This window comes from Phyllobates terribilis, unplaced genomic scaffold, assembly GCF_046119375.1.
Source record: "Phyllobates terribilis strain yellow unplaced genomic scaffold, ASM4611937v1 Scaffold_11__3_contigs__length_659146591, whole genome shotgun sequence".
Taxonomy (NCBI): Eukaryota; Metazoa; Chordata; class Amphibia; order Anura; family Dendrobatidae; genus Phyllobates; species Phyllobates terribilis.
In genome coordinates, this window is record NW_027362771.1 from 488706495 (window position 1) to 488732255 (window position 25761).

Genomic DNA, 25761 nt, shown 5'->3' on the forward strand with positions numbered 1-25761 from the left:
TAATACAAATGAGAAGACCATTGTAGTCAGCTGTCATCCCTAGAAATGAAATTAAAATGTACTGTAGATAATTGCAAATGGGCATCAGATGGATGAATTAATTCAGCACAATTACATTCTGCATGTCATTAGTGCAAAGTTAATAAGCGTTATAGGCATCTAATTATCAACAACAGCGCTATCTGGGTAGCGATTTTCTCTACACTGGTGGACGGCTGGCTGCATCTGGACTTTTTATCGCTTAATGCAAAAAATTGCTGTGGAGTTGCTGTCCATAGAAATGCTTTGCTTATCCAAACACTGTCATATTTGGACCCCACAGTTCAGTTCAGTTTAGGCATCTGTAGGACCCATTATCCAGACACCACTGCCACTTTGGCTTATGCCTTTGCAAGCCCTGTTGTTTTTATGGGATTCCCTTTCGGCAGTGGAAATAGGTGTGGTGGCGGTAGTTCTTTAGAACCCACCAAGCACTGTATAGTATAGCAGGAGAAGTAGGTAACTGGCCGTCAGGGGCTACGAAAGTGTCGGCCATGCTCAGCTGTGAGGAGCAGTAAGGACGCCATAACCTTTTAGCATGCTGTTTCTGTGCAACCAACCCACTATTTCTGGTTGAGCCCCTACTGAGAAAGCAGACCTATTGACCCGTTTCACAAGGCTCTCAAGGGGACAAAAGTTGATTTTAATCAATAGATCTTGGAATAATAACTTCCACAATTGGATGTGATATAATAATGTTCCTGTGCTGAGATAATCTTATAAATGTGCCCCTGCTGTGTACTGTGTAATGTCTGTCTCAAAATGAATCACAGAATAAATGGAGTATGAAGGGCACCACTCTGGTGAGCCTATGGGACTTGTAGTCCTCTTAGTAGACACTACAAACTGCTAGCCGACGGTATACAGTGCTGCACCAAGGTTTGCAAAATAATTCAAGAAGAAAAGAAGAAAAGTGGCACTCACCATTGGCTGCAGAAAAACATTGTTTATTTCAGACAAAAAGTCATCAAAAGAAGCTGGGGTGTGCGGGAGGATGCCAGACTGGACGACGGCCGTTTCAAGCTGAAAACGCGCTTCTACGGTCATGGAACCATAGAAGCACGTTTTGAGCGCGAAGCGGCCGTCGTCCGGTCTTGCACCCTCCCGCACACCCCAGCCTACTGCTTCTCCTGAAGACTTTTTCACTGACTTAAAGAATGTTTTTCTGCAACCGATGGTGAGTGACACTTTTCTTCTTTTCTCCATGAATTATTGTGTAATGGCTGTGTTTGACAGTGCAGGAACACGATCTGATCATACCACAGCTCCTGAGCAGGGGAGTACGCAAAAGACTATACAGACATTACAGCAGGGGATCACAGCTGATCCTTTTTGTGAGGTAAAACATTTCCCTGCTTGTTTTAAAACAATGTTTTACCTCACAGAAAGAGCTGTGATCCCCTGCTGTAATAGTATACAATGTATTGTATAGTCTTTTTCTCCCCCCCCTGCCCAGGAGATGTGGTATGATCAGACCATGTTCCTGCACAGTCAGACACAGCCATTACACAGTACACAGCAGGGGCATATTTCTAACATTATCTCAGCACAGGAACATTTTTTTTAAACACATCCAATTGTGGAAGTTATTATTCCAAGATCTTTTGATTAAAATGAACTTTTGTTCTTGGGAAAACCCCTTTAAGACAGGCACTGGGTGGTATTTGACAACTACATTGCATAAGGGAGCATACTCGCGTTGTGGTTCAATCAGGGTTTGAAAATTGGAATTCAACTGCAATATGTGAATACATCTTAATGTAAGTTATCAGATACAGAAATAATATATTAGTTTACTTATAGTAGATATCTGCACCTTCATAATGAAAATGCACTGAGGACTTACAATTATGGAACAATTCTTTTGAGAAATATTCAAAGTACATATGAAATTGTTACATAATGTAAGTGTATCAAACAGAAAAAGCATAGGAGAGATGCCGGATCAGCCGCACTGCCTCCATGTACTAGCACTATGCCTTTTAATCACTCTCATTCTCTCCTTCAATTAATTAGATTCTAGTTTTGTAGTTTTGATTACATTTAACACCTCTTTCAACTTGGAGAGATAACAAGAGATATAAATAGTAGAATCACATAGCAACTCCAAATTGCTACACGATTTACATTAGTAATACTTCAACATGATAAAAGAAATGTCTCACCTACATTTTTTTTCTTAATTAAAACCAGATACTCAAGCGCAATCTTTTTCAAATCTGTTTTATGGTTGTATATACTCTCATTTTAATTTCTGGACATGATTATTAAGGCAACCATCTTGCCTGTTCTGAGCAGTAATTCTGAGATCTGTTTTACAGCAATAGACATAGTTAGATAGGTAATACCGTTGAAAACAGACAAATGTCCATGAAGTTGAACCGAAGGATAGAAAAGGATAAAAGGAAGAATTATATGTCTAACCACAAGCATGATCCAATTACATATCGTATTTTTTGTACTATAAGACGCACCTAAGGTTTTAGAGGAGGAAAATAGAAAAAAAAATTGAAGCAAAAAATGTGGTCATGATGCATTGTTATGGGGGAGGGGATCTGCTGCTGACACTGTTGTAGGGGTAATGTCCCCCAATTCTGTACTAATATCCCTCATCCTGGTATATATGCCCCCATCCTTGTATATATGGCCCTCGCTTCCTGTTATACGTGGTCCCCATCCCTATCCTGATATACATGGCCCCGATCCCCATCCTGGTATACATGGTCCCCTATCATGGTATGCATGGCACCCCCATCGCCATCCTGGTATGCATGGCATTTCCATTCTGCCATAAATGGCACCCCCATCCTGGTATGCATGGCACCTCCATTTTGGTATGCATGGCACCCCCATCCCCACCACGCTGCACACAAAAAAAAGGATTCCCCTCTGCTCCAGTGCTTCGTCCTGTTCAGGTGACATCTGCTGATCTCAGCATGTGAGCAGCGCGTGAAGTCACTGCCATGCGACCTCATACGTTGAGGTCAGCTTCCGGAATATTCACTGCTCCCCACACCGGGACTATGGGCGTGGGGAGAAGTGAATATTCATTCTCCTTAACCCCTTTACCCCCCAGGGTGGTTTGCACATTAATGACCAGGCCAATTTTTACAATTCTGACCACTGTCACTTTATGAGGTAATTACTCTGGAACGCTTCAACAGATCCCCCTGATTCTGAGGCTGTTTTTTTGTGACATATTGTACTTCATGATAGTAGTAAAAAATCTTCGATATCATTTGCGTTTATTTGTGAAAAAAACAGAAATTTGGCAAAATTTTTAAAAATTTCACAATTTTCAAACTTTCAATTTTCATGCCCTTAAATCAGAGAGATACAGTACAGACCAAAAGTTTGGACACACCTTCTCATTTAAAGATTTTTCTGTATTTTCATGACTATGAAAATTGTACATTCACACTGAAGGCATCAAAACTATGAATTAACACATGTGGAATTATATACTTAACAAAAAAGTGTGAAACAACTGAAAATATGTCTATATTCTAGGTTCTTCAAAGTAGCCACCTTTTGCTTTGATGACTGCTTTGCACACTCTTGACATTCTCTTGATGAACTTCAAGAGGTAGTCACCGGAAATGGTTTTCACTTCACAGGTGTGCCCTGCCAGGTTTAATTGTTAGAACCCTCCTGTCTGTTCCATCTTGTGTTTTGCAGTCACGTGACTATCTGCCTTTATATTCCAGCTCCGCTCTTTTGGCTGTGCTGGACTTCAGTGTTTGACTATTTCTCTAGCCAGGTACTTTTGTGCCTTTCTCTGTCAGTACGTTTGGTCCTTCTGGGACCTCTAGTACCTTTTTGTCTGTTTGTCTTTTTGTGTTCTGCAACAACTTCTCTGTTTAGGAGGTGTCCCATTTTTTTTGTTCCAGTCCTTAGTTCTTTTAGGGACCCCTCCCCTAATCCTATAGGTCTTCGTTCAGACTAGCCAAGGATTAAGGTGGGTCTGGTCGCTAGGAACAGGCAGCCCGCTACATTGTAGGGATTCAGCTTAGTTTTACTGTAGGGACAGTTTTCCCTTATCTTTCTTTAGTTCATGTTGCAGATCATAACATTAATAAGTGGGATTTCTTGCCTTATAAATGGGGTTGGGACCATCAGTTGTGTTGTGCAGAAGTCAGGTGGATACACAGCTGATAGTCCTACTGAATAGACTGTATTTGTATTATGGCAAGAAAAAAGCAGCTAAGTAAAGAAAAACGAGTGGCCATCATTACTTTAAGAAATGAAGGTCAGTCAGTCCGAAAAATTGGGCAAACTTTGAAAGTGTCCCCAAGTGCAGTTGCAAAAACCATCAAGTGCTACAAAGAAACTGGCTCACATGAGGACCGCCCCAGGAAAGGAAGACCAAGAGTCACCTCTGCTTCTGAGGATAAGTTTATCCGAGTCACCAGCCTCAGAAATTGCAGGTTAACAGCAGGTCAGATTAGAGACCAGGTCAATGCCACACAGAGTTCTAGCAGCAGACATATCTCTTCAACAACTGTTAAGAAGAGACTTTGTGCAGCAGGCCTTCATGATAAAATAGCTTCTAGGAAACCACTGCTAAGGACAGGCAACAAGCAGAAGAGACAAGTTTGGGCTAAAGAACACAAGGAATGGACATTAGACCAGTGGAAATCTGTGCTTTTGTCTGATGAGTCCAAATTTTAGATCTTTGTTTCCAACCACCGTGTCTTTGTGCGACGCAGAAAAGGTGAACGGATGGACTCTACATGCCTGGTTCCCACCATGAAGCATGGAGGAGGAGGTGTGATGGTGTGGGGGTGCTTTGCTGGTGACACTGTTGGGTATTTATTCAAAATTGAAGGCATACTGAACCAGCATGGCTACCACAGCATCTTGCAGCGGCATGCTATTCCATCCGGTTTGCATTTAGTTGGACCATCATTTATTTTTCAACAGGATAATGACCCCAAACACATCTCCAGGCTGTGTAAGGGCTATTTGACCAAGAAGGAGAGTGATGGGGTGCTACGCCAGATGACCTAGCCTCCATAGTCGCCAGACCTGAACCCAATCGAGATGGTTTGGGGTGAGCTGGACCGCAGAGTGAAGGCAAAAGGGCCAACAAGTGCTCAGCATCTCTGGGAACTCCTTCAAGATTGTTGGAAGACCATTTCCGGTGACTACCTCTTGAAGCTCATCAAGAGAATGCCAAGAGTGTGCAAAGCAGTCATCAAAGCAAAAGGTGGCTACTTTGAAGAACCTAGAATATAAGACATTTTCAGTTGTTTCACACTATTTTGTTAAGTATATAATTCCACATGTGTTAATTCATAGTTTTGATGCCTTCAGTGTGAATGTACAATTTTCATAGTCATGAAAATACAGAAAAATCTTTAAATGAGAAGGTGTGTCCAAACTTTTGGTCTGTACTGTATGTGAGGGGAGATATGTTTCACTGCGGCTACTAACTTCAGTGAACTAAACCTACAAATTTTCTCCAGCATGTTATGTGTTGGGGGTTAAACCACCATGTTCAGAGGGAGTGTTTTTCTGTGAATGACATTGAGAAGGGCTGGAGGTCAATCATCATATCTCCACCTCAGGGTGTGGCTGGGCACGTTAAATGCTCAGTCACTGTTTTTTTTTCTCTAATGTGGTCTGGAGAAGGAAGTCTCCAGACTGTGTCTATGGAAGCCAGAGAGCTCCACAGAAGGACTTTTGTTTGGTGAAACTTCTTTGTGCTACCCGGAGCGGGAGAAACCCCGCTCACCTGACTGTACTACTCTTTATCTTTTAGTTTGCGTTATCCCGAAGAGAACGTGTTTATTTTGTGGAAGCCAGCTGAGATTTATGCCTTATCCCAATAAACCTGCAAGAAGTTAATCCGAGACGTGTTTCTTGCGTCTGTCTCTGTGAGAGCCGAGCAAGTCGCTTTACCAGACCATCCACTACGAAGTCCAATATAAATTTCTCTCTCTTACCCACAAAGTTCTATATCTCTCATCTCTGTCTACCACAAGACTTGTCCGCTCCATTCCGCTAATAACCTAAGACTAACATCTTCTATAACCTGATCTTCCCACTCCCATCTTCAGGACTTCTCTCATGCGGCACCAATTTTCTGGAATGCACTACCCCAGACAATCTGGTTAATTCCCAGTATCCTCAGTTTCAAGCGTGTTCTAAAAACATATTTTTTTTTAGACTGGCCTATCACCCCACCTCATGAAACTAACTAACTAATCCCTGCTGTCCCTTTCATGAACAAAAACAACACCTTGTATCTGTACTTGTACAGATACTGGCTGGTGACTGGCTCATGCAGCGTTATTTCAATGCCCCTATTTATCATAATGATGGCTGGACCTTACCTTTTGTTTACCCCCTATTTCTTCATAGATTGTAAGCTTGCCAGCAGGGCCCTCACTCCTCTTGATATATGATGAAATATGTGGTACCCTGTAATTTGTAAAGTGCTGCAGAATATGTTGGCACTATAGAAATAAAAATTAATATTATTTATTATGGCAAAGAAGCCTGGTCTCCTCTGCAGATTGAGCCTTTCTTTCTCCAGACGGAGGGAATGCCCTCTTGTCTTTTGAGGGGGTTTTACATCAAACATCTTTTGACCATGCTTTTTGTATGGGCCATTTATGTAATAGTACAAGTTATTCATGTCCCTCCTTAATAATAGTCCCATCTCTTCTCAAGACTAAATAGATTTAATTATTTTAGCCTTTCATCATAAGCAAGATCCTACATGACTCTTATCTGTTTGGTAGCTCTTCTTAGTACCTTCTCTAACTCTAGGGCATTCGTTCAATGAACTAGTGCCCACAACTGGACTGTATATTTATGATGAGGCCGCATTAACGCTTTGTATAGTGGTAATATTACATCTCTGTCCATTAAGTCCGGGCCTCTTTTAATACATGATGCCGCTGACTGACATGGCATGCTTGTATTTAGTCTGTAATCTACAAGTACACCCAGATACTTCTCCACAAGTGACTCTCTTAGTTTTTACCCCTTAGAACATTTGATGCCCAGATATTATTATCAGGTGCATAACTTTACATTTCTCCTCATTGAACTTCATCTTTCAAGTGGATGCTCAAACACTCAGTTTGTCCAAGCCAGCTTATAATTTGTGACCATCTTCTATAGACTGTATTATACTACATATCTTTGTGTTTTTTACTATCACATACCCCTGTATGTATTTCCTTACAAGCCCCTCAAACATTGTTCTCACAATAGATGTTAAGCTTACTGATCTATAATTAGCTGTAAAAGACCTAGTGCCCTTTTTTTAAAATGGGCACCATAGCCCCAAACACTCACTACAGTATCAGTCACTAAAGAGTCTCTAAAAAATATTTACAGGGGCCCAACTGAGCTGAGTTCCTTAAGAAGTCTTGGACGCAGCACATCTGGGGCCTTGTTCACATTGATTTTATGTAACTCAGCTTGGACCATATCTACATTTAACAATCAGAGAATATTAGATGATGAGATAAAGAGCACTGGCATCGACTACATCTAGCGCTGCCTCTTATTTTGTATGTATAGAGTTTGACAGGGTCACTGGTGTTATATGTGAGGGGAAGTATGTGCCACTACAGCTGCTAGCCTGTGTGAACTGAACCTACAATTTTCCCCAGCATGTTATATGTTGGTGGTGTAATCACCATTGTGAAGGGAGTGGTTTTGTGTGAATGGCATAGAGATCAGGTGGGAAGTCATTCACCCTACCTCCCCTCAGGGTGTGGCTGAGCAAGGTTAAATGTTCAGTCACTATTTTTTTTCTTGTGTGTGTGATCTGGAGAGTGAAGTCTCCAGGCGGTGTGTGGAAGCTAGAGAGCTCCACAAAAGGACTTTTGCCTGAATGGCTTGTGATACCAAGAGGCTCACTTATGGACTGTGCTATACTTTATGTTTTTGTTTTTCTGTTACGCCGGAAAGGCCATGTTTATTTTGCCAAATCTGCAGTGCTTATGCCGCTACAAAAAACCTGCAGAGGAAACCGTGTCCTGAGTCTACTTCTGGAAGCAGCTGAGTGAGTCATTTTGCCACAGTTGGTGCAAGAGTGCATGCAAGATTCCAGGAACACGTGTACCTGCCACAGAGACCGGTGGATGTCCTGAGTAAAGGCCACCAGCCAGCAAGTGACTTGCTCCAAAGTCAGCAGCAGCAACACCAGCAACATTTGCAGAGCCTACAACAGCAGCACCGTGAGCAGCAGAAAATGCAGCAGGAAACAAATAAACTCTTGAAACAGTAGCTCCAACAACAACAGCAGATGGATCTCCTGGCAGAGGAAATCGCACCAGAGAAAAAGGTCCTCCCCCAACTCCAGGTGATGTCTTCCTGCGTCCGGAAGGCGGTAAGGCGAGCGATGCAAAAGATGACCCAAGGGGACAATGTTGAGGCATTTCTGACTGTTTTCGAGAGGGTAGCAGAGCGGGAAACGCTGCCGCCAGAGCAGAGGGCGGAGGTGCTGGCCCCTTATTTAATGAGTGAACCCCAAAAGGCTTACTATGACCTGGCCCTACAGTATGCGCAGCAGAATGCCAAATTAAAAGCAGAGATATTGGCACGCTAAGGAGTGACTATGTCAGTCAAAGCGCAAAGGATCCACCACTGGGCATATACTGGTGCCAAACTCCCTGCTCACAGATGTTTGACTTGCTAGATCTAGTCCAGAAATGGCTGCAGACAGAGTCTTCCTCTCCTGCCCAGATGGTTGAGTGCATGGTGATGGACAGGTTCATGTATTCCCTACCCAGGCCGGTGAAAGCGCGCAGTGGATGCTGAGTGCGACGTGCTGGGTAACCCTGCCCACAGCCCAGGATCCAACGTGGAACGCAGAAGTGAGTCACCCCCCGCTGCAGCCGGAACTTGACATGACATCAGCGGATGTCAGAGCCGGCTGCAGCCAGGGGTCACGTGATGCCTGTGAGCGGCCAGTGATAGTGCCGCTCACAGGCAAGCACAGCGCCGCAAGGTATTTACAAAGACACTTCTATTCACCATAAAAATACATTCTGGCATTATCAATAGTACTGGACAACCCCTTTAACCATAGGAGTAAGCCATGTCGGGTTTAAATGTTGCTCTCTATACTTATTACCTATAGGAATATATTTTGCAGTCTGACAAATATAGACTGAACAAAAATATAAAAGCAACACTTTTGTGTTAGCTCCCATTTTTCATGAGCTGATCTTAAAGATCTAAGATTTTTTTGATTCAAAAGGTTTTTTTTCTCTCAAATATTGTTTACAAATTTGTCTAAATCTGTGTTAGTGAGCACTTCTCCTTTGCCGAGATAATCCATCCACCTTACAGGTATGACATATCCATATGCTGATTAGACAGCATTATTATTGCACAGGGGTGCCTTAGGCTGGCCACAATAAAAGACCACTCTAAAATGTGCAGTTTTACAGTACTGGGGGGAAGCCCGGAGTTCAGAAAACCAGTCAGTATCTGGTGTGACCACCATTTGCCTCATGCAGTGGAACACATCTCCTTCGCATAGAGTTGATCAGGTTGTTGATTGTGGCCTGTGAAATGTTGGTCCACTCCTCTTCAATGGCTGTGCGAAGTTGCTGGATATTGGCAGGAACTTGAACACACTGGTGTATACTACGATCCAGATCATCCTAAACATACTCAATGGGTGACATGCGAGTATGCTGGCCATACAAGAACTTCGCACAGCCATTGAAGTCGAGTGGACCAACATTCCACAAGCCACAATCAACAACCTGATCAACTCTATGCACGGAGATGTGCGCTGCCGATGGTGGTGCACAATATATTATAATGAGGGCAATCCGCCATGGGCTCCCTTGGAGTGCCAGGCCCCGGGCGATAGCCCAAATTGCCCTCGTTTTAATCTGCCTACATGTACATCTTCAGCTGCATAAGGTGGGCACAATGTATTGGGCACTAAGCTGCCATATTTGCAATTTTCACTCTGCAACACCAACTTCTTATTTCTGGAAAACAACAGTAGAGTCAAAATTGTGCCTACATCCATACATGAATTCCCAGAGGGGTGTAATTTCCAAAATGGATTCAATTGAGGGGCCTTTTGGTTTTCTGAAACTAAAAGCAAAACTCAAGCTTTTTTTTCACCGCTGGAGTGGTGCTTAAAATCCAAGTCTCCTGCCTCCTGTTTGATACTCACCTTCTGGCGCTTTCATCTGTTTTCGACATTGCTCCGGTCTGTCTCCTGAAGTTTGTGACCTGCAGGCTGCTCCATTGTTTCATGGAGCGAGCCGGAGGTCACTAATCTATGAAAGTCTATGAGCACCTTGTTCTGGCTCTCATAGTCTTGCAACGAGAGCTTGTGACGTAGTTTTTGAGTTCAGGCCTGTCAGAAGCTGCGCTCACAAAATGGCAATATGGGACCAGACCGGCTCCTAAAAATGGTGAAGATGATGGAGGGTGAGTAAATGACCGGGGGCAGGGGACTTACGTTTAAAGCACCACTCCAGTGGTGAAAAACAAATAAACGCTGGAGTGGTGCTTTAAAGGCTCTACAAATGGCTCTTGCAAACGATTCCAGGAAAATCTGCTTTCCAAAAGACAAACAGTGCTGCTTGCCTCCCAAGCCCTGCCATGTGGCCAAAAAGTACTGCCTGACCACATATAAAGTATTTCTGCATTTGGGAAAAATAGTGTAATGAATTATGGGGCCATTTTCTCCCATTATTCCTTGTGAAAATGGAAAATCTAGGGCTAAAACAAAATTTTAATGGTAAAAATGTAATGTTATTCTTCAGTGCCCAATGGTACAAAATTCTTTGAAATGCCCGTGAAGTCAACGTGTCCATTTCTCCTCTAGATGAATTCCTTGAGGGATGTAGTTTGTAAAATGTGATCTCTTATTGGTGGGGGAAAGGTTTACTGCTCTGGCACCTCAGGATCTCTGCTAATGTAACATTACACCCACATATCATTCCAATCTGTACTCCAATAGGCGCTCTTTTCCTTCTGGGTTTTGCACTGTGCCCGAACTGGTTTCTGACCAAATATGGGTATTGGCGTACCCAAGGGAAATTGTGTAAAAAATTGTGTGGTCCATTTTCTTCTACTACCCATTGTAAAAATTAAAAATTTGGGACTAATTTCATATCCTCAGACCAGTGTCTTAAAATTCAATGAATCACTCCAGGAATCTGAATCAAATTTTAGATATTATCTTAAATAAACACAAGTCGTATAGACCTAAATTTACCACTAACATAAAGTACAACCTTTAAGGAAAAAAATAATCTCAGAATCACTGGAATATGTAGAAGCATTTCAAAGGTTAAAGTGACACATGTCATATTTGAAAAATTTGGCCTGGTCAGAAAGGTGAAAACTGGCTTTGGCGGGAATGGGCTAAAAGACACAAAGTTTACTTAATGCTCATGTAAGATTGCAGGGGATGGGTGTTAAATGTAGTAATACTTGAATTTTAACCCCTTTCTGACGTGGGGTGTAATAATACGTATCTGTGTCCTGGGCCTTATTGACCAAGTACGTATTATTACGCCTCGGAGATCGCGCCCACACAGAAGCTGTGAGGGCGCGATTGCCGCCGGGTGTCAGCTGATTTTAACAGCTGACACCCGGTACTATGTGCCAGGAGCGGTCCCACACTGCTCCCGACACATTAACCCCCAAAATGCTGCGATCAAAGTCGATTGCAGCATTTCCGGGGCAAGCAGAGGTAAGATCCCCTTGGATCGGAGACCCAGCGCTGTGTGTGCGGGGTCCCGATCATTGCCATGGTGTCCAGATGTAGTCATGATGACATCCGGGTCACCAGGCATCAGGAAGATAGATAGATCGCGCGCAGTGCATGATCTATCTAACTTGTGCCTGCAGGGCTGACAACCTGCATAGCACAAGGATGTTGCTGCATCCCTATGCTATACTAGCGATCAGCCTGCAAAAAATGAAAGTCCCATAGTGGGACAAAGTATAAAAGTGAAAGAAAGTGTCAGAAAGTGAAAAAAAAAAATTGTACAAATATTTTTTAAAAAGATGAAAAAATAATCCCCAAAAAATAAAAATATGATGTACCCATAATTAAATATTATTGTGAAAAAAAAACAAACAATAAAAGTACAAATATTTGGTATTGCCGCATCTGGAATGACCTGATGTATAAAACTGTCCCATTAGTTAAACCCTTTAGTGAACACGGTAAAAAAATAAAATAAAAACGAAGCAAAAAATGATGGCTTATCATACCGCCAAACAAAAAATGGAATAAAACGTGATAAAAAAGACAAATGTAAATAAAAATGGTACCACTGAAAACTTCACCTTATCCTGCAAAAAACAAGCCATCAAACTGCTCAATCAGCCAAAAAATAAAAAAGTTATAGCTCTCATAATAAAGCGATGTAAAAAATAATTTTTTCTATAAAAGAGTTTTTGTGCAAAATCCAAAACATAAAAAAAATATAAATGTAGTATCACCGTAAACGTACTGACCCGAAGAATGAAGCTGCCTTATCAATTTTACCACGCGCGAAACGCCATAAAAAAAAAAATCCTGAATTATTGGTTTTTGTTTATTGTGCCTCCCAAAAATCGGAATAGAAAGCTATCAAAAAATGTCATTTGCCCGAAAATAGTACATGTCATGGTCCACCCCTCACTGTGTCTGGGACGCAGTTGCTGACAGCTCAGCCGTCCAATCTTGTACAGGGGCGTGCTGGAGCTGTCAGTACTGTGATTGACAGCACAACCGTCCAATCTGGTACAGGGACGTGCAATAGCTCAGTGTGGTGATTGACAGCTCGGCTGTCCAATTTGAGACTGGGAAGCACTGGCTATCTTCAGGTTTTCATTATCCCAGGTTATTGCTAGGCTACTTAACTGAGCTGTTTGTCCCAGATCTCTGCCAGACGTAATGTGGCGCTGAGTCACTTTTCACGGCCAGGCCGTGAGACGGGATAGTCAAGGAGTCCGAAGTCAAAGCCAGGAGGGTACGTCATAAACAGAGGGAAGAGGCAAAGGCATAGTCAGATAACGTACCGTTGGTCAGAATTCCAGGAGGACAGCAGATCAGAGCAGAAGGAGTTAAACAGACGGATGGTCAGAACAAGGTCCAAGGTCAGGCAGCAGAAGATCAATAAACAGAACGCAAGGCACAGAGAACAAACGTCACACTAGCTGAATGTATGTCTGGCAGAGATCTAGGACAAACAGCTCAGTTATGTAGCCTGGCAATCACCTGGGATAATGAACACCTGAAGATAGCCAGTGCTTCCTAGTCTCAGATTGGCAGCCGAGCTGTCAATCACCACACTGAGCTATTACACGCCCCTGTACCAGATTGGACGGTTGCGCTGTCAATCACAGTACCTGCAGCTCCAGCACGCCCCTGGACAAGATTGGACGGCTGAGCTGTCAGAAACTGCATCCCACACACAGTGAGGGGTGGAACCGTGACAGTACCCATAAAAACTTCAACTTGTCCAGCAAAAAACAAGCCCTTACATGACTCTGTCAACCGAAATATGGAAAAATGATTGCAAAAACTAGTCTTTGCAAAAAAAAGCATCTTTTAGTGTGTGACAGCTGCCAAACATAAAAACCCAATATGAAATCTGGTATCGCTGTAATTGCACCGACCCGAAGAATAAAGTTGTCTAATCACTTATAGCGCAGAACAACGGCATAAAAAATAAACTCAAGGGTTAGGGTTGTGCTAGAGTTAGGGTTGTGCTAGGGTTGTGTTAGGGTTGTATTAGGGTTAGGATTTTTTCAAAAGTAAAGAAAAAAAATGATGACAATATGGCGACTAGTGTTGAGAGCAAGTGCTCACTACTTGAGTTTGCATAGGGTGCTTGGGTATACACCGAGCATCGCGGGTGCTCGAGTGACATGCTCGAGTCTCTGCCCTATATGTTTTGCAGCTGTTATACAGCAAAAAAAACAACACGTGGGGATTGCCTGCCATGCATGAGCAATCCCTGCATGTTTTTTTTTTTGGGTGTCTAACAACCGTGAAACCTGCAGGGCGGGGACTCGAGCATCTCACTCGAGCACCCGCGATACTTGGTGCTGACGCGCCCAAGTAATGGGGGCGACTCGGTGCCCGGGCCTAGTTAACGGTGCTGGGGGATGCTGCGGTGGCCGGCTCCCGGGCTCGTACCCTGGGGTCACTCTTGAAAGAAAAGGGGCGAAAGTTTATTTGGGAAAGGGGAATGTTTTTGATGCCACCTGCGGTTTCTGGTGAGGACCACCAGCGCTGCAGCAGTCCTCTGAGGCCGGTGTTCCGGCAGCTAAGATGGTGTAGCTGGGCCTCCAGGTGGAGCTGGGCCTCAGGGCAGTGTAGGTAGAGGGAATGCAGGGATGCAGGACAGAGGCGACCCAGCCGGGTCAGAGCAAGAACAGGGACAGACACGATAGTCACTTCAGTACCTTTTACTGGTGGTGTTCAAGGCACAATCCGGAGCACTGTAGGGTGAGGGGTGCACATCAGGACTCTCCCCAGTGAGCGGGTGTAGGGCCTCCTGTTTCTTGCCTTTTCCTGATAAGTTTATGACCCGCCTGGAGCTAGGCCTAACTAGTCTCTGTCTTGCACCGGCTGACCTTGTGGTAGGGCATTCTGTTGGAGGTCACTCTCCCTGCTTGCGGGGCCTCCGTGACTCCTGGCTCTGGTACGTATCAGCTTCTGGTGAACCTGGGACATGTAGTTCGCCAGGGGTTCCGGTTGTTTCTGCTGGTCCTAGAGATCCTTGCAGACACGGACCCGGTGTCCGGTATGTGGTTATGGGGTGAGCTGGTTAAGCTCCTCTGCCCCCTATGTAGCTCGCTCACTCCACTTGCCTTCGGCCACGCTCGGGCCCTCACTAGGCTTCCCACTGGCAGTAGGCCTCGCTACTCTTCACCGCTCTTATGGCGTCGGTACGCCTTGGGCTCACTAACTTGAGCTTCACTCTAGGCTTTCTCACTAGAGGAACTGAACTGAGAACTCTGTCCCTCTCTGGCTCTGAGCAGGGACTCTGTTCTCAAGACTGAGCTCGACTCTGTATTCAGACCTGTACTTGCTGAACTCTCCAGAGGAACTGACTGCCTAGCTCCACCTTCCCTTTTTATATCCCTAACGGGCTCCCTCTGGTTGTCTGAGGTGGAAGGTGGAGGTGTGTGTTTGCTGTGAGGGCCTCTTGTGGAGGAATCCGTCCATGCACCCCTCTAGGATCTGTGGCACTAATGCACAGCAGGGCGCCACAGTGCAAACCCAAGTACCCGATGCAAACTCAAGTAGCGAGCACTTGCGCTCATGACTAGTGACAGCTTATTCAATATGATGACCTAATGTTATCAAATTCTGTGTCGTACCTCTGGGTTCAAAATGTTCACTATATCCCTTGATAAAATCCTTGAGGGGTCTAGTTTCCAAAATGGAGTCACTTGTGGGGGGTTTCCACTGTTTAGGGGCTCTCCAAACGCGACATGGTGTCCGCTCTCGATTTCAGCCAATTTTGCGTTCAAAAAGTCACACAGTACTCCTTCCCTTCTGAACCCTGCCCTGCGTCCAAACAGTGTATTTTCCTCATATATGTGGTATCGGCATACTCAGGAGAAATTGCACAACAGTTTTTGGGGTCCATTTTCTTCTCTTACTCTTGTGAAAATAAAAAATTTGGGGCTAAAATATAATTTTTGTGGAAAAAGTTAGATTTTTTTATTTTCACGGTTCTACGTTATAAGCTTCTGTGAAGCACCTGGGGTTCAAGGTGCTCACCGCACATGTAGAGAAGTTCCTTGAGGGGTCTAGTTTCCAAAATGGGGTCAGTTGTGGGCGGTTTCCACTATTTAGGCATATCAGGGGCTCCCCAAATGCGACATGGCGTCCGCTAATTATTCAAGCAAATTTTACATTCATAAAGTCAAATGGCGCTCCTTCCCCTCCGAACCCTGCCGTGCGCCTAAACAGTGGTTGTCCCCAACAAATGGGGTATCAGCTTACTCTGGAGAAATAGCACAACAAATAGTATGGTGCAATTTCTCCTGTTACCCTTATGAAAATGCAAAATTGGGGGCTGAAAAACATTTTTGTGGGAAAAATGTGAAAATTTTATTTTTACGGCTCAATGTTATAAACTTCTGTGAAGCACCTGGGGGTTCAAGGTGCTCAAAACACATCTAGATAAGTTCCCTGAGGGGTCTAGTTTCCATAATGATGTCACTTGTGGGGGGGTTTCACTGTTTAGGCACATCAGAGACTCTCCAAAGGCGACATGGCGTCCGCTAATTATTCAAGCAAATTTTACATTCAAAAAGTCAAATGGTGCTCCTTCCTTTCCGAGCCCTGCCGTGTGGTTTACCCCCACATATGAGGTATTGGCGTGCTCAGGAGAAATTGAACAACAAATTTTGTGGTCAATTTTTTCCTGTTCCCTTGCGAAAATAAAAAAATTTGGGTCTAAAGTAACATTTTTTGTGAAAAAACTTTAAATGTTCATTGTTTTCTTCCACATTCCAAAAATTCCTGTGAAGCACCTGAAGGGATAATAAACTTTTTGAATATAGTTTTGAGCACCTTGAGGTGTGCAGTTTATAGAATTGTGTCACTTTTGGGTATTTTCTGTCATAAAGGCCCCTCTAAGTCACTTCAAATGTGATGTGGTCCCTAGAAAAATGATTTTGTAAATTTTGTCTGAAAAATGGGAAATCACTGGTCAACTTTTAACCCTTATAACTTCCTAGCAAAAAAAAATGTTGCCTCCAAAATTGAGCTGATGTAAAGTAAACATGTGGAAATGTTATTTATTAACTATTTTGTGTGACATATCTCTGTGATTTAAGGGCATGAAAATTCAAAGTTTGAAAATTTTCGCCAAATTTCCAATTTTTTCACAAATAAACGCAAGTCATATCAAAGAAATTTTACCACTAACATGAAGTACAATATGTCACAAAAAAAAATCTCAGAATGAGTGGTATCTGTTGAAGCGTTCCAGAGTTATTACCTCATTAAGTGACAGTGGTCAATTGGCCTGGTCAATAACGTTCAAACCACCTTTGGGGTTAAAAGGGTTAAGGTTTTGGGTGACGCTCAATTTTAAACTTATTTTACATAGCTAAGAGCCAAATAACATATTTGTTGTAATGCACTTGTTTTATCCTTTGTAGGAACATAGAAGCCAGTCACCATGAGTGATGCCCAGGACCCTTCCTATCTTCTTGTGAAGATTCTAGAAGATTTAGACTCCAAACAAAATTCAGTTTCTTACCAAGACCTGTGTAAATCTTTATGTTCCCGATATGAACTACCTGAACTTGCAAAGCTGCGCAGTCTCCTTTACTACACTGCTTGTCAAGATCCCAGCTTTCCAGCAAGTCTCTTCCGAGACAAGATGAGAAATGCCGCAGAGAATCAACAGTCAAAAAAAATTATAGCAGCTGCAGATATAGTCACTATATTTAATTTGATACAAATGAATGATGGGGCTGCCAAAGAAAAATTGCCCATTCAACAGCAGTCTCAGCAAAAAGAGGGCATGGAGTCCGACACAGATGTTTACAGTGGCAAAGATATAGCCCCACATAAAGAAGCACAGAAACGAGATACCAACCGGAGTTATTCCATCACCAGGTCCTCCAGCTGTCACAAAGAAGAGTGTGAAGGATGCCATACATTTCTTCCGGAGCCAAATTTCCTCTTAGGAGTTAAACAAGAAGGAAACGAACGGGCAGCTTCCATGGAGAGATTGCAAGCTTTGGACTCGTACCCTATGGTAACACCGCAATCCTGTGAAATGCAAAGCACCTATTTCCCCAGTGAGCCATTATCTGAGCCGGAATCACTGCCACCTACGCCAAGTGAAGAACCTTTCAGACTTCCAGCTTCCAGTGGACAGAGAAGAAACATTTTTAAGGATGATTTTCATAACTTAGTCAGAGTGTCACCTAATGTAACAATGAAAAAGAATGAAGGGAAAATAAGCCCCAAGACAGTTTTTTTCAATCATAGTTTTGAGATGCCATATAGCTCTCACTATCTAAATACAGCATATTCCTCTTCAGAGGACTTTCGAAGAGCAAAGCATGAAAGCTTAGATGATCTTCAGGCTTCCACGTACTTCGGTCCAACACCTGGTTCGGGATTACCAGATCAAAAAAGATTTAATAGCAAGCCTAAACACCTTATAGGAAAGCCAGTAAAAAGCTGGAGTCTAAACACTGAAGAAGTACCAGATTTTGAACGCTCATTTTTTAATAGAAAAGAAGAAGCTATGTGTTACCCAAGCACTGGCTTACCATCAGCAAATTTTGTTTCAGTGCCAGAGCGACATCATTCTTACTTACCAGACCTAGCACTGAAATCGAATGGAAAAAAATTTTGTGAGCCTCAAGATGTTGAAAAGCAAGAGGCTTTGAGGAGATTCAGAGACAAAGGCACAAAAACGCCATCCTGTCAGTTTAGTATAGAGAAGACAGAGAGTGTTGGTACACAGACAGAACAAACCGATGCAAAAAAGGGAAAGGAACCAAACATCCCTTCCAACTGCAGCCGCTATATAGAAAGCAGGGCTCGTAACCAGTCAGAAGCAGATTCGGAAATCATTAGTGATGACATAAGTGACATATTCAGATTCCTCGATGATATGAGTCTTTGCGGATCCTCTGGCATTCCTCAGTCCTCCTGTTACAATAGCAGCGGTTCCTTATCTCAAATTCCACGAGTCGAAAATGAAAGTTCTCCAGAGCATGCATCTAATAGAGCAAACAGCAAACCCACCAAGGGCCCACGGGGGGAGACTTTGGAAGAGGAAGAACTAAAATGTAGTGTTAGAAAGTTAGTCAGAAGAATTGGAGAGATAGAGAAGAAGTTAGAGTCACTTTCTGGTGTGCGTGATGAGGTATCCCAAGTGTTGGCCAAGCTAAACAAGCTAGATGAAAGAATGCAGCCGCCAGAGAAAGCTAAGTTAGAGATCGATAGTCAACCTCACAGTGATGCTACTTCCAGTACAAGAGCTTCACCAAGTTCATTCCAAGATCAAAACTCATCCCATAATGGGAATGTGGACAAGCCTGACTGCTGTTGTCCAGACATTACTAATGCTACCACGGAAAGTCTGAGAGTCAAAGCCATGAAAAAAAATCTTTTCTCTCAAAGATCTGTTCGATCATTAACTGAAGATATTTCTACCAGTGAGTCAAAGCCTGGAAACTCCCAGCATGAATGTCGACCTTGGGGATTCCCTAAACAGCCCAGCATATCTGAAGAAGAAAAGAAAGATAAAGGAGGATCAAGTAGAGACTGGCACCGCAAATCGAAAGAGGTAAAAGAGTACATTCAAGTAAGAATAAATGTGAAAACTCAAAAATATATACTTGTCTATATGTTGTCTTTCATGCAAAACAGGTGATATAAGTTTAAACTGTATCTTTGTCATTTGGTCCAGGTGGATCGCCAGCATGAAATACCTCATTTGCACAGGATGCCAAAACCAGCCAGGGAATCCTATATGGTGGAACAAGTGTTCAGTCCTCACCCTTATCCAGCATCTCTGAAGTCCCACATGAAAAGCAACCCCATTTATACAGACATGCGCCTAACAGAAATGGCGGAGTTAAAACGAACCCAACCATCATGGACAATTGAAGAATATGCACACAACTCAGGAGAAAAAGGGCGTCTGACGGCACTGGATCTCCAGGTAAACTGTAATATATGCACTATTCCATGACTGCTTACAAAGAAAATATCTGTGTGGACATCAAAGAAATTAAAACCTACCTAATTCTGCTCACAACTCAGAGTTTACTACATGATATATAGTCTAGGCCAGTGTTCCTCAACCCCGGTCCTCAAGAGCCACCAACAGATCACATTTTCAGGATTTCCTTAGTATTGCCCAGGTAATGGAATTCTTGCCTGTCCAGGTGAGGCAATTATCACCTAGGCAATAGTAAGGAAATCCTAAAACGTGACCTATTGGTAGCTCTTGAGGACCGGAGTTGGGGAATACTGGTCTAGGCAATCCTCTGTTAGCTAATTATTTCAGCAGCACATATCTCTCGCCTCTCGTTATGGTCAACACAGCGTTTCACGGTGGGTAAGACTTAATTGACATGACTTATTACTAGTGTTGAGAGATACCTTCCGATATCGGGAAATATCGGATCGGATTGGATCGGACCGATACCGAAAAAGTATCGGATATCGCCGATTCCGATACCGGAAACCAATGCAAGTCAATGGGACAGAAATATCGGAATGAAAATAAACCCTTTCTTTCCTTGTAGGTTAATTCTACATGAAGGAAAACAACTAAGAATAATGTAGAATGTATTGGGGGAGGTGGGGGAGACAATAAAGGCATAGAGGTTTAGCCCAATCAAATGGAATAGCAGGAATTAATATTTTTTTAAGACGTTCTGAGTTACGGAAATATTGACTATGTTAAGTATTTTTATATTTTGTCAGATATTTATGTTTCACTACTTCCATGCTCTTCACCTTCTTTTTTACTTCTCCCACACTTTCTCCTTCATCATCCTCAGCATCTTTTTCATCCTCTTCTTCTTCACCTTCTTCATCATCTTCTTCTTCACCTTCTTCGTATTATTCTTTTTTTTTACATTCTTCATATTCTACTTCTTCATCTTCTTCATATTCTTCTTCTTCATCATATTCTTATTTGTGACAGGCATTCCTGTAGTTGTTATCTATAAAAGGTTGGACATTACACCTTTCGTTCTGCCCGTCACAAAAGATTTACAACAGGATTTGTCCGCGTTCAGTTTGGCCTGCAGCAGCAGGTCTTTTCCAGGGGCACCACGAGGAGAAACGGACTCATCCCCATACACTGCTTAGTCATCTTCTGCTTATAATTTAGATATTATCTTTTGCTCTGATTTTTAGTCTTATGCTTAATGTTCTTCCGCTTTTTGTTCTGCAGCTTCTTGTATTTCTGCTTCTTGGTTTTCTGTCTCTTGTTCTTCTGTATCTTGGTGCTTGTCTTCTCTTCTTTGTCCTCTTGGTCAACTTCTTCAGGGTCATCTTCTTGGTCTTCTTCGGGGTGGTCTTCAGGGTCGTCGTCTTCGGGGGTCCTCGTCTTCGGGGTCCTCGTCTTCTTCTGGTTGGTCTTCTGGGTCCTCGTCTTCGGGGTCCTCGTCTTCTTCGGGGTGGTCTTCAGGGTCCTCGTCTTCTTCGGGGTGGTCTTCAGGGTCCTCGTCTTCTTAGGGGTGGTCTTCAGGGTCCTCGTCTTCTTCGGGGTGGTCTTCAGGGTCCTCGTCTTCAGGGTCGTTGTCTTCGGGGTCCTCGTCTTCTTAGGGTTGGTCTTCAGGGTCCTCGTCTTCAGGGTCCTCGTCAGGGAGATCCAGAGTGATTACCAAGAACCATTTCAAAAAGCTTGAACTTGGAAATGTAGCAGAAGGTACAAGAAAGCTTAGGAACTACCGAGAACCAGCTGACGGTACTGGAACCCGGATGGGTAGCAGAAGGTACAAGAGCCAATGGAACTGCCGAAGACCAGCTGACGGTACTGGAACTCGGTTACTAAGCAGGAGGTACCTGTGCCAGAAAGCACTACCAAGGACCAGCAGAGGTTGGTGGAACTTGGATACCGAGAAGGAGGCACGTAATCCAAAGGCACTGCCGAGAACCAGCTGACGGTACTGGAACCCGGATGGGTAGCAGAAGGTACCCATGTAAAAAAAAGTTCAAGGCCGTGAGCCGGCCGCAGTTACCAAAACCCACAGTGCTACAGGGGGTGCTTGTCCTATTGGCACTATGGAACCAGCCTTCATTGCCTGATCCCGCAGCCCACATAGGAGTCACCTAAACTGCAGGCACCATAGAGTCGGCTAACCCGACCGCAACACGACAGGACAACGCATTGGAGGCAAAGTGACGTTGACACTACCCGGAAACAGCTGGCGTGCTGGAACCAGCCTGGGCAGGAGGGAGTACCCGTGCCAAAGTCATTGCCGAGAACCAGCTGACGGTACTGGAACCCGGATGGGTAGTAGAAGGTACAAGAGCAAATGGAACTACCGAGGACCAGCTGACAGTACTGGAACCCGGATGGGTAGCAGAAGGTACAAGAGCCAATGGAACTGCCGAAGATCAGCTGACGGTACTGGAACTCGGTTACTAAGCAGGAGGTACCTGTGCCAGAAAGCACTACCAAGGACCAGCAGACATTGGTGGAACTTGGATACCGAGAAGGAGGCACCTAATCCAAAGGCACTGCCGAGAACCAGCTGACGGTACTGGAACCCGGATGAGTAGCAGAAGGTACCCATGTAAAAAAAAGTTCAAGGCCGCGAGCCGGCCGTAGTTACCAAAACCAACAGTCCTACAGGGGGTGCTTGTCCTATTGGCACTATGGAACCAGCCTTCATTGCCAGATCCCGCAGCCCACATAGGAGTCACCTAAACTGCAGGCACCATAGAGTCGGCTAACCCGACCGCAACACGACAGGACAACGCATTGGAGGCAAAGTGATGTTGACACTACCCGGAAACAGCTGGCGTGCTGGAACCAGGCTGGGCAGGAGGGAGTACCCGTGCCAAAGTCACTGCCGAGAACCAGCTGAAGGAACTGGAACCCGGATGGGTAGTAGAAGGTACAAGAGCAAATGGAACTACCGAGGACCAGCTGACGGTACTGGAACCCGGATGGGTAGCAGAAGGTACAAGAGCCAATGGAACTGCCGAAGACCAGCTGACGGTACTGGAACTCGGTTACTAAGCAGGAGGTACCTGTGCCAGAAAGCACTACCAAGGACCAGCAGACGTTGGTGGAACTTGGATACTGAGAAGGAGGCACCTAATCCAAAGGCACTGCCGAGAACCAGCTGACGGTACTGGAACCCGGATGAGTAGCAGAAGGTACCCATGTAAAAAAAAGTTCAAGGCCGCGAGCCGGCCGCAGTTACCAAAACCCACAGTCCTACAGGGGGTGCTTGTCCTATTGGCACTATGGAACGAGCCTTCATTGCCAGATCCCGCAGCCCACATAGGAGTCACCTAAACTGCGGGCACCATAGAGTCGGCTAACCCGACCGCAACATGACAGGACAACGCATTGGAGGCAAAGTGACGTTGACACTACCCGGAAACAGCTGGCGTGCTGGAACCAGGCTGGGCAGGAGGGAGTACCCGTGCCAAAGTCACTGCCGAGAACCAGCTGACGGTACTGGAACCCAGATGGGTAGTAGAAGGTACAAGAGCAAATGGAACTACCGAGGACCAGCTGACGGTACTGGAACCCGGATGGGTAGCAGAAGGTACAAGAGCCAATGGAACTGCCGAAGACCAGCTGACGGTACTGGAACTCGGTTACTAAGCAGGAGGTACCTGTGCCAGAAAGCACTACCAAGAACCAGCAGACGTTGGTGGAACTTGGATACCGAAAAGGAGGCACCTAATCCAAAGGCACTGCCGAGAACCAGCTGACGGTACTGGAACCCGGATGGGTAGTAGAAGGTACAAGAGCAAATGGAACTACCGAGAACCAGCTGGCGGTGCTGGAACCCAGGGTGAATACTAAAAACAGAGTGGAGCCAGAGGTGTAATTGGAGCAAGTTTTAAATCAGTAGTACAGTGGATGTGGACAAAGCAGGAGAATTTGCCGGACACACAGCAGGGGAACAGCTGACATTACTGAACCCCAATAACACTGCAGCAAGCGTTGACTGTGCAGACGGCACTCCTGAGCAGCAACTAGCGGTATTGGAGCCCAGGGTAAATACTAAAAACAGAGGAGCCAGAGGTGTATTTGGAGGAGGTTTTAAATCAGTAGTACAGTGGATGTGGACAAAGCAGGAGAAATTGCCGTCCGCACAGCAGGGGAACAGCTGACGTTACCGAACCCCAATAACACGGCAGCAAGTGTTGACTGTGCAGACGGCACTTCCGAGCGCCAACTGGCGGTGTTGGAGCTCAGGGATAATACTGAAAACAGAGGAGCCAGAGGTGTATTTGGAGGAGGTTTTAAATCAGTAGTACAGTGGATGTGGACAGAGCAGGAGAAATTGCCGTCCGCACAGCAGGGGAACAGCTGACGTTACTGAACCCCAATAACACGGCAGCAAGTGTTGACTGTGCAGACGGCACTTCCAAGCGCCAACTGGCGGTGTTGGAGCTCAGGGATAATACTGAAAACAGAGGAGCCAGAGGTGTATTTGGAGGAGGTTTTAAATCAGTAGTACAGTGGATGTGGACAGAGCAGGAGAAATTGCCGTCCGCACAGCAGGGGAACAGCTGACGTTACTGAACCCCAATGACACGGCAGCAAGTGTTGACTGTGCAGACGGCACTTCCGAGCGCCAACTGGCGGTGTTGGAGCTCAGGGATAATACTGAAAACAGAGGAGCCAGAGGTGTAATTGGAGCAACTTTAAAATCTGTAGTAGTGAGAATGTGGACAGAGCAGGAGAAATTGCCGTCCGCACAGCAGGGGAACAGCTGACGTTACTGAACCCCAATGACACGGTAGCAAGTGTTGACTGTGCAGACGGCACTTCCGAGCGGCAACTGGCGGTGTTGGAGCTCAGGGATAATACTGAAAACAGAGGAGCCAGAGGTATAATTGGAGCAACTTTAAAATCTGTAGTAGTGAGAATGTGGACAGAGCAGGAGAAATTGCTGTCCGCACAGCAGGGGAACAGCTGACGTTACCGAACCCCAATAACATGGCAGCAAGTGTTGACTGTGCAGACGGCACTTCCGAGCGCCAACTGGCGGTGTTGGAGCTCAGGGATAATACTGAAAACAGAGGAGCCAGAGGTGTATTTGGAGGAGGTTTTAAATCAGTAGTACAGTGGATGTGGACAGAGCAGGAGAAATTGCCGTCCGCACAGCAGGGGAACAGCTGATGTTACTGAACCCCAATAACACGGCAGCAAGTGTTGACTGTGCAGACGGCACTTCCGAGCGCCAACTGGCGGTGTTGGAGCTCAGGGATAATACTGAAAACAGAGGAGCCAGAGGTGTAATTGGAGCAACTTTAAAATCTGTAGTAGTGAGAATGTGGACAGAGCAGGAGAAATTGCCGTCCGCACAGCAGGGGAACAGCTGATGTTACTGAACCCCAATGACACGGCAGCAAGTGTTGACTGTGCAGACGGCACTTCCGAGCGCCAACTGGCGGTGTTGGAGCTCAGGGATAATACTGAAAACAGAGGAGCCAGAGGTGTAATTGGAGCAACTTTAAAATCAGTAGTAGTGAGAATGTGGACAGAGCAGGAGAAATTGCCGTCCGCACAGCAGGGGAACAGCTGACGTTACTGAACCCCAATGACACGGCAGCAAGTGTTGACTGTGCAGACTGCACTTCCGAGCGCCAACTGGCGGTGTTGGAGCTCAGGGATAATACTGAAAACAGAGGAGCCAGAGGTGTAATTGGAGCAACTCTAAAATCTGTAGTAGTGAGAATGTGGACAGAGCAGGAGAAATTGCCGTCCGCACAGCAGGGGAACAGCTGACGTTACTGAACCCCAATGACACGGCAGCAAGTGTTGACTGTGCAGACGGCACTTCCGAGCGCCAACTGGCGGTGTTGGAGCTCAGGGATAATACTGAAAACAGAGGAGCCAGAGGTGTAATTGGAGCAACTTTAAAATCTGTAGTGGTGAGAATGTGGACAGAGCAGGAGAAATTGCCGTCCGCACAGCAGGGGAACAGCTGACGTTACTGAACCCCAATAACATGGCAGCAAGTGTTGACTGTGCAGACGGCACTTCCGAGCGCCAACTGGCGATGTTGGAGCTC

At 44.8% G+C, this 25761-nt stretch overlaps 1 protein-coding gene across 3 annotated transcripts in view; it reads left to right on the forward strand.

Moving 5' to 3' along the window:
- Window positions 1-25761, forward strand: part of MINAR1 (membrane integral NOTCH2 associated receptor 1) — a 157325-nt gene that overhangs the window by 101222 nt on the left and 30342 nt on the right. For all 3 annotated transcript variants that reach the window (XM_073653527.1, XM_073653526.1, XM_073653528.1), the window contains 2 exons: window positions 17167-19319; window positions 19443-19697. In XM_073653527.1, coding sequence (XP_073509628.1) covers window positions 17187-19319; window positions 19443-19697 — 2388 coding nt within the window. In that variant the 5' untranslated portion in view covers window positions 17167-17186. The remainder of the gene's footprint in view (window positions 1-17166; window positions 19320-19442; window positions 19698-25761) is intronic.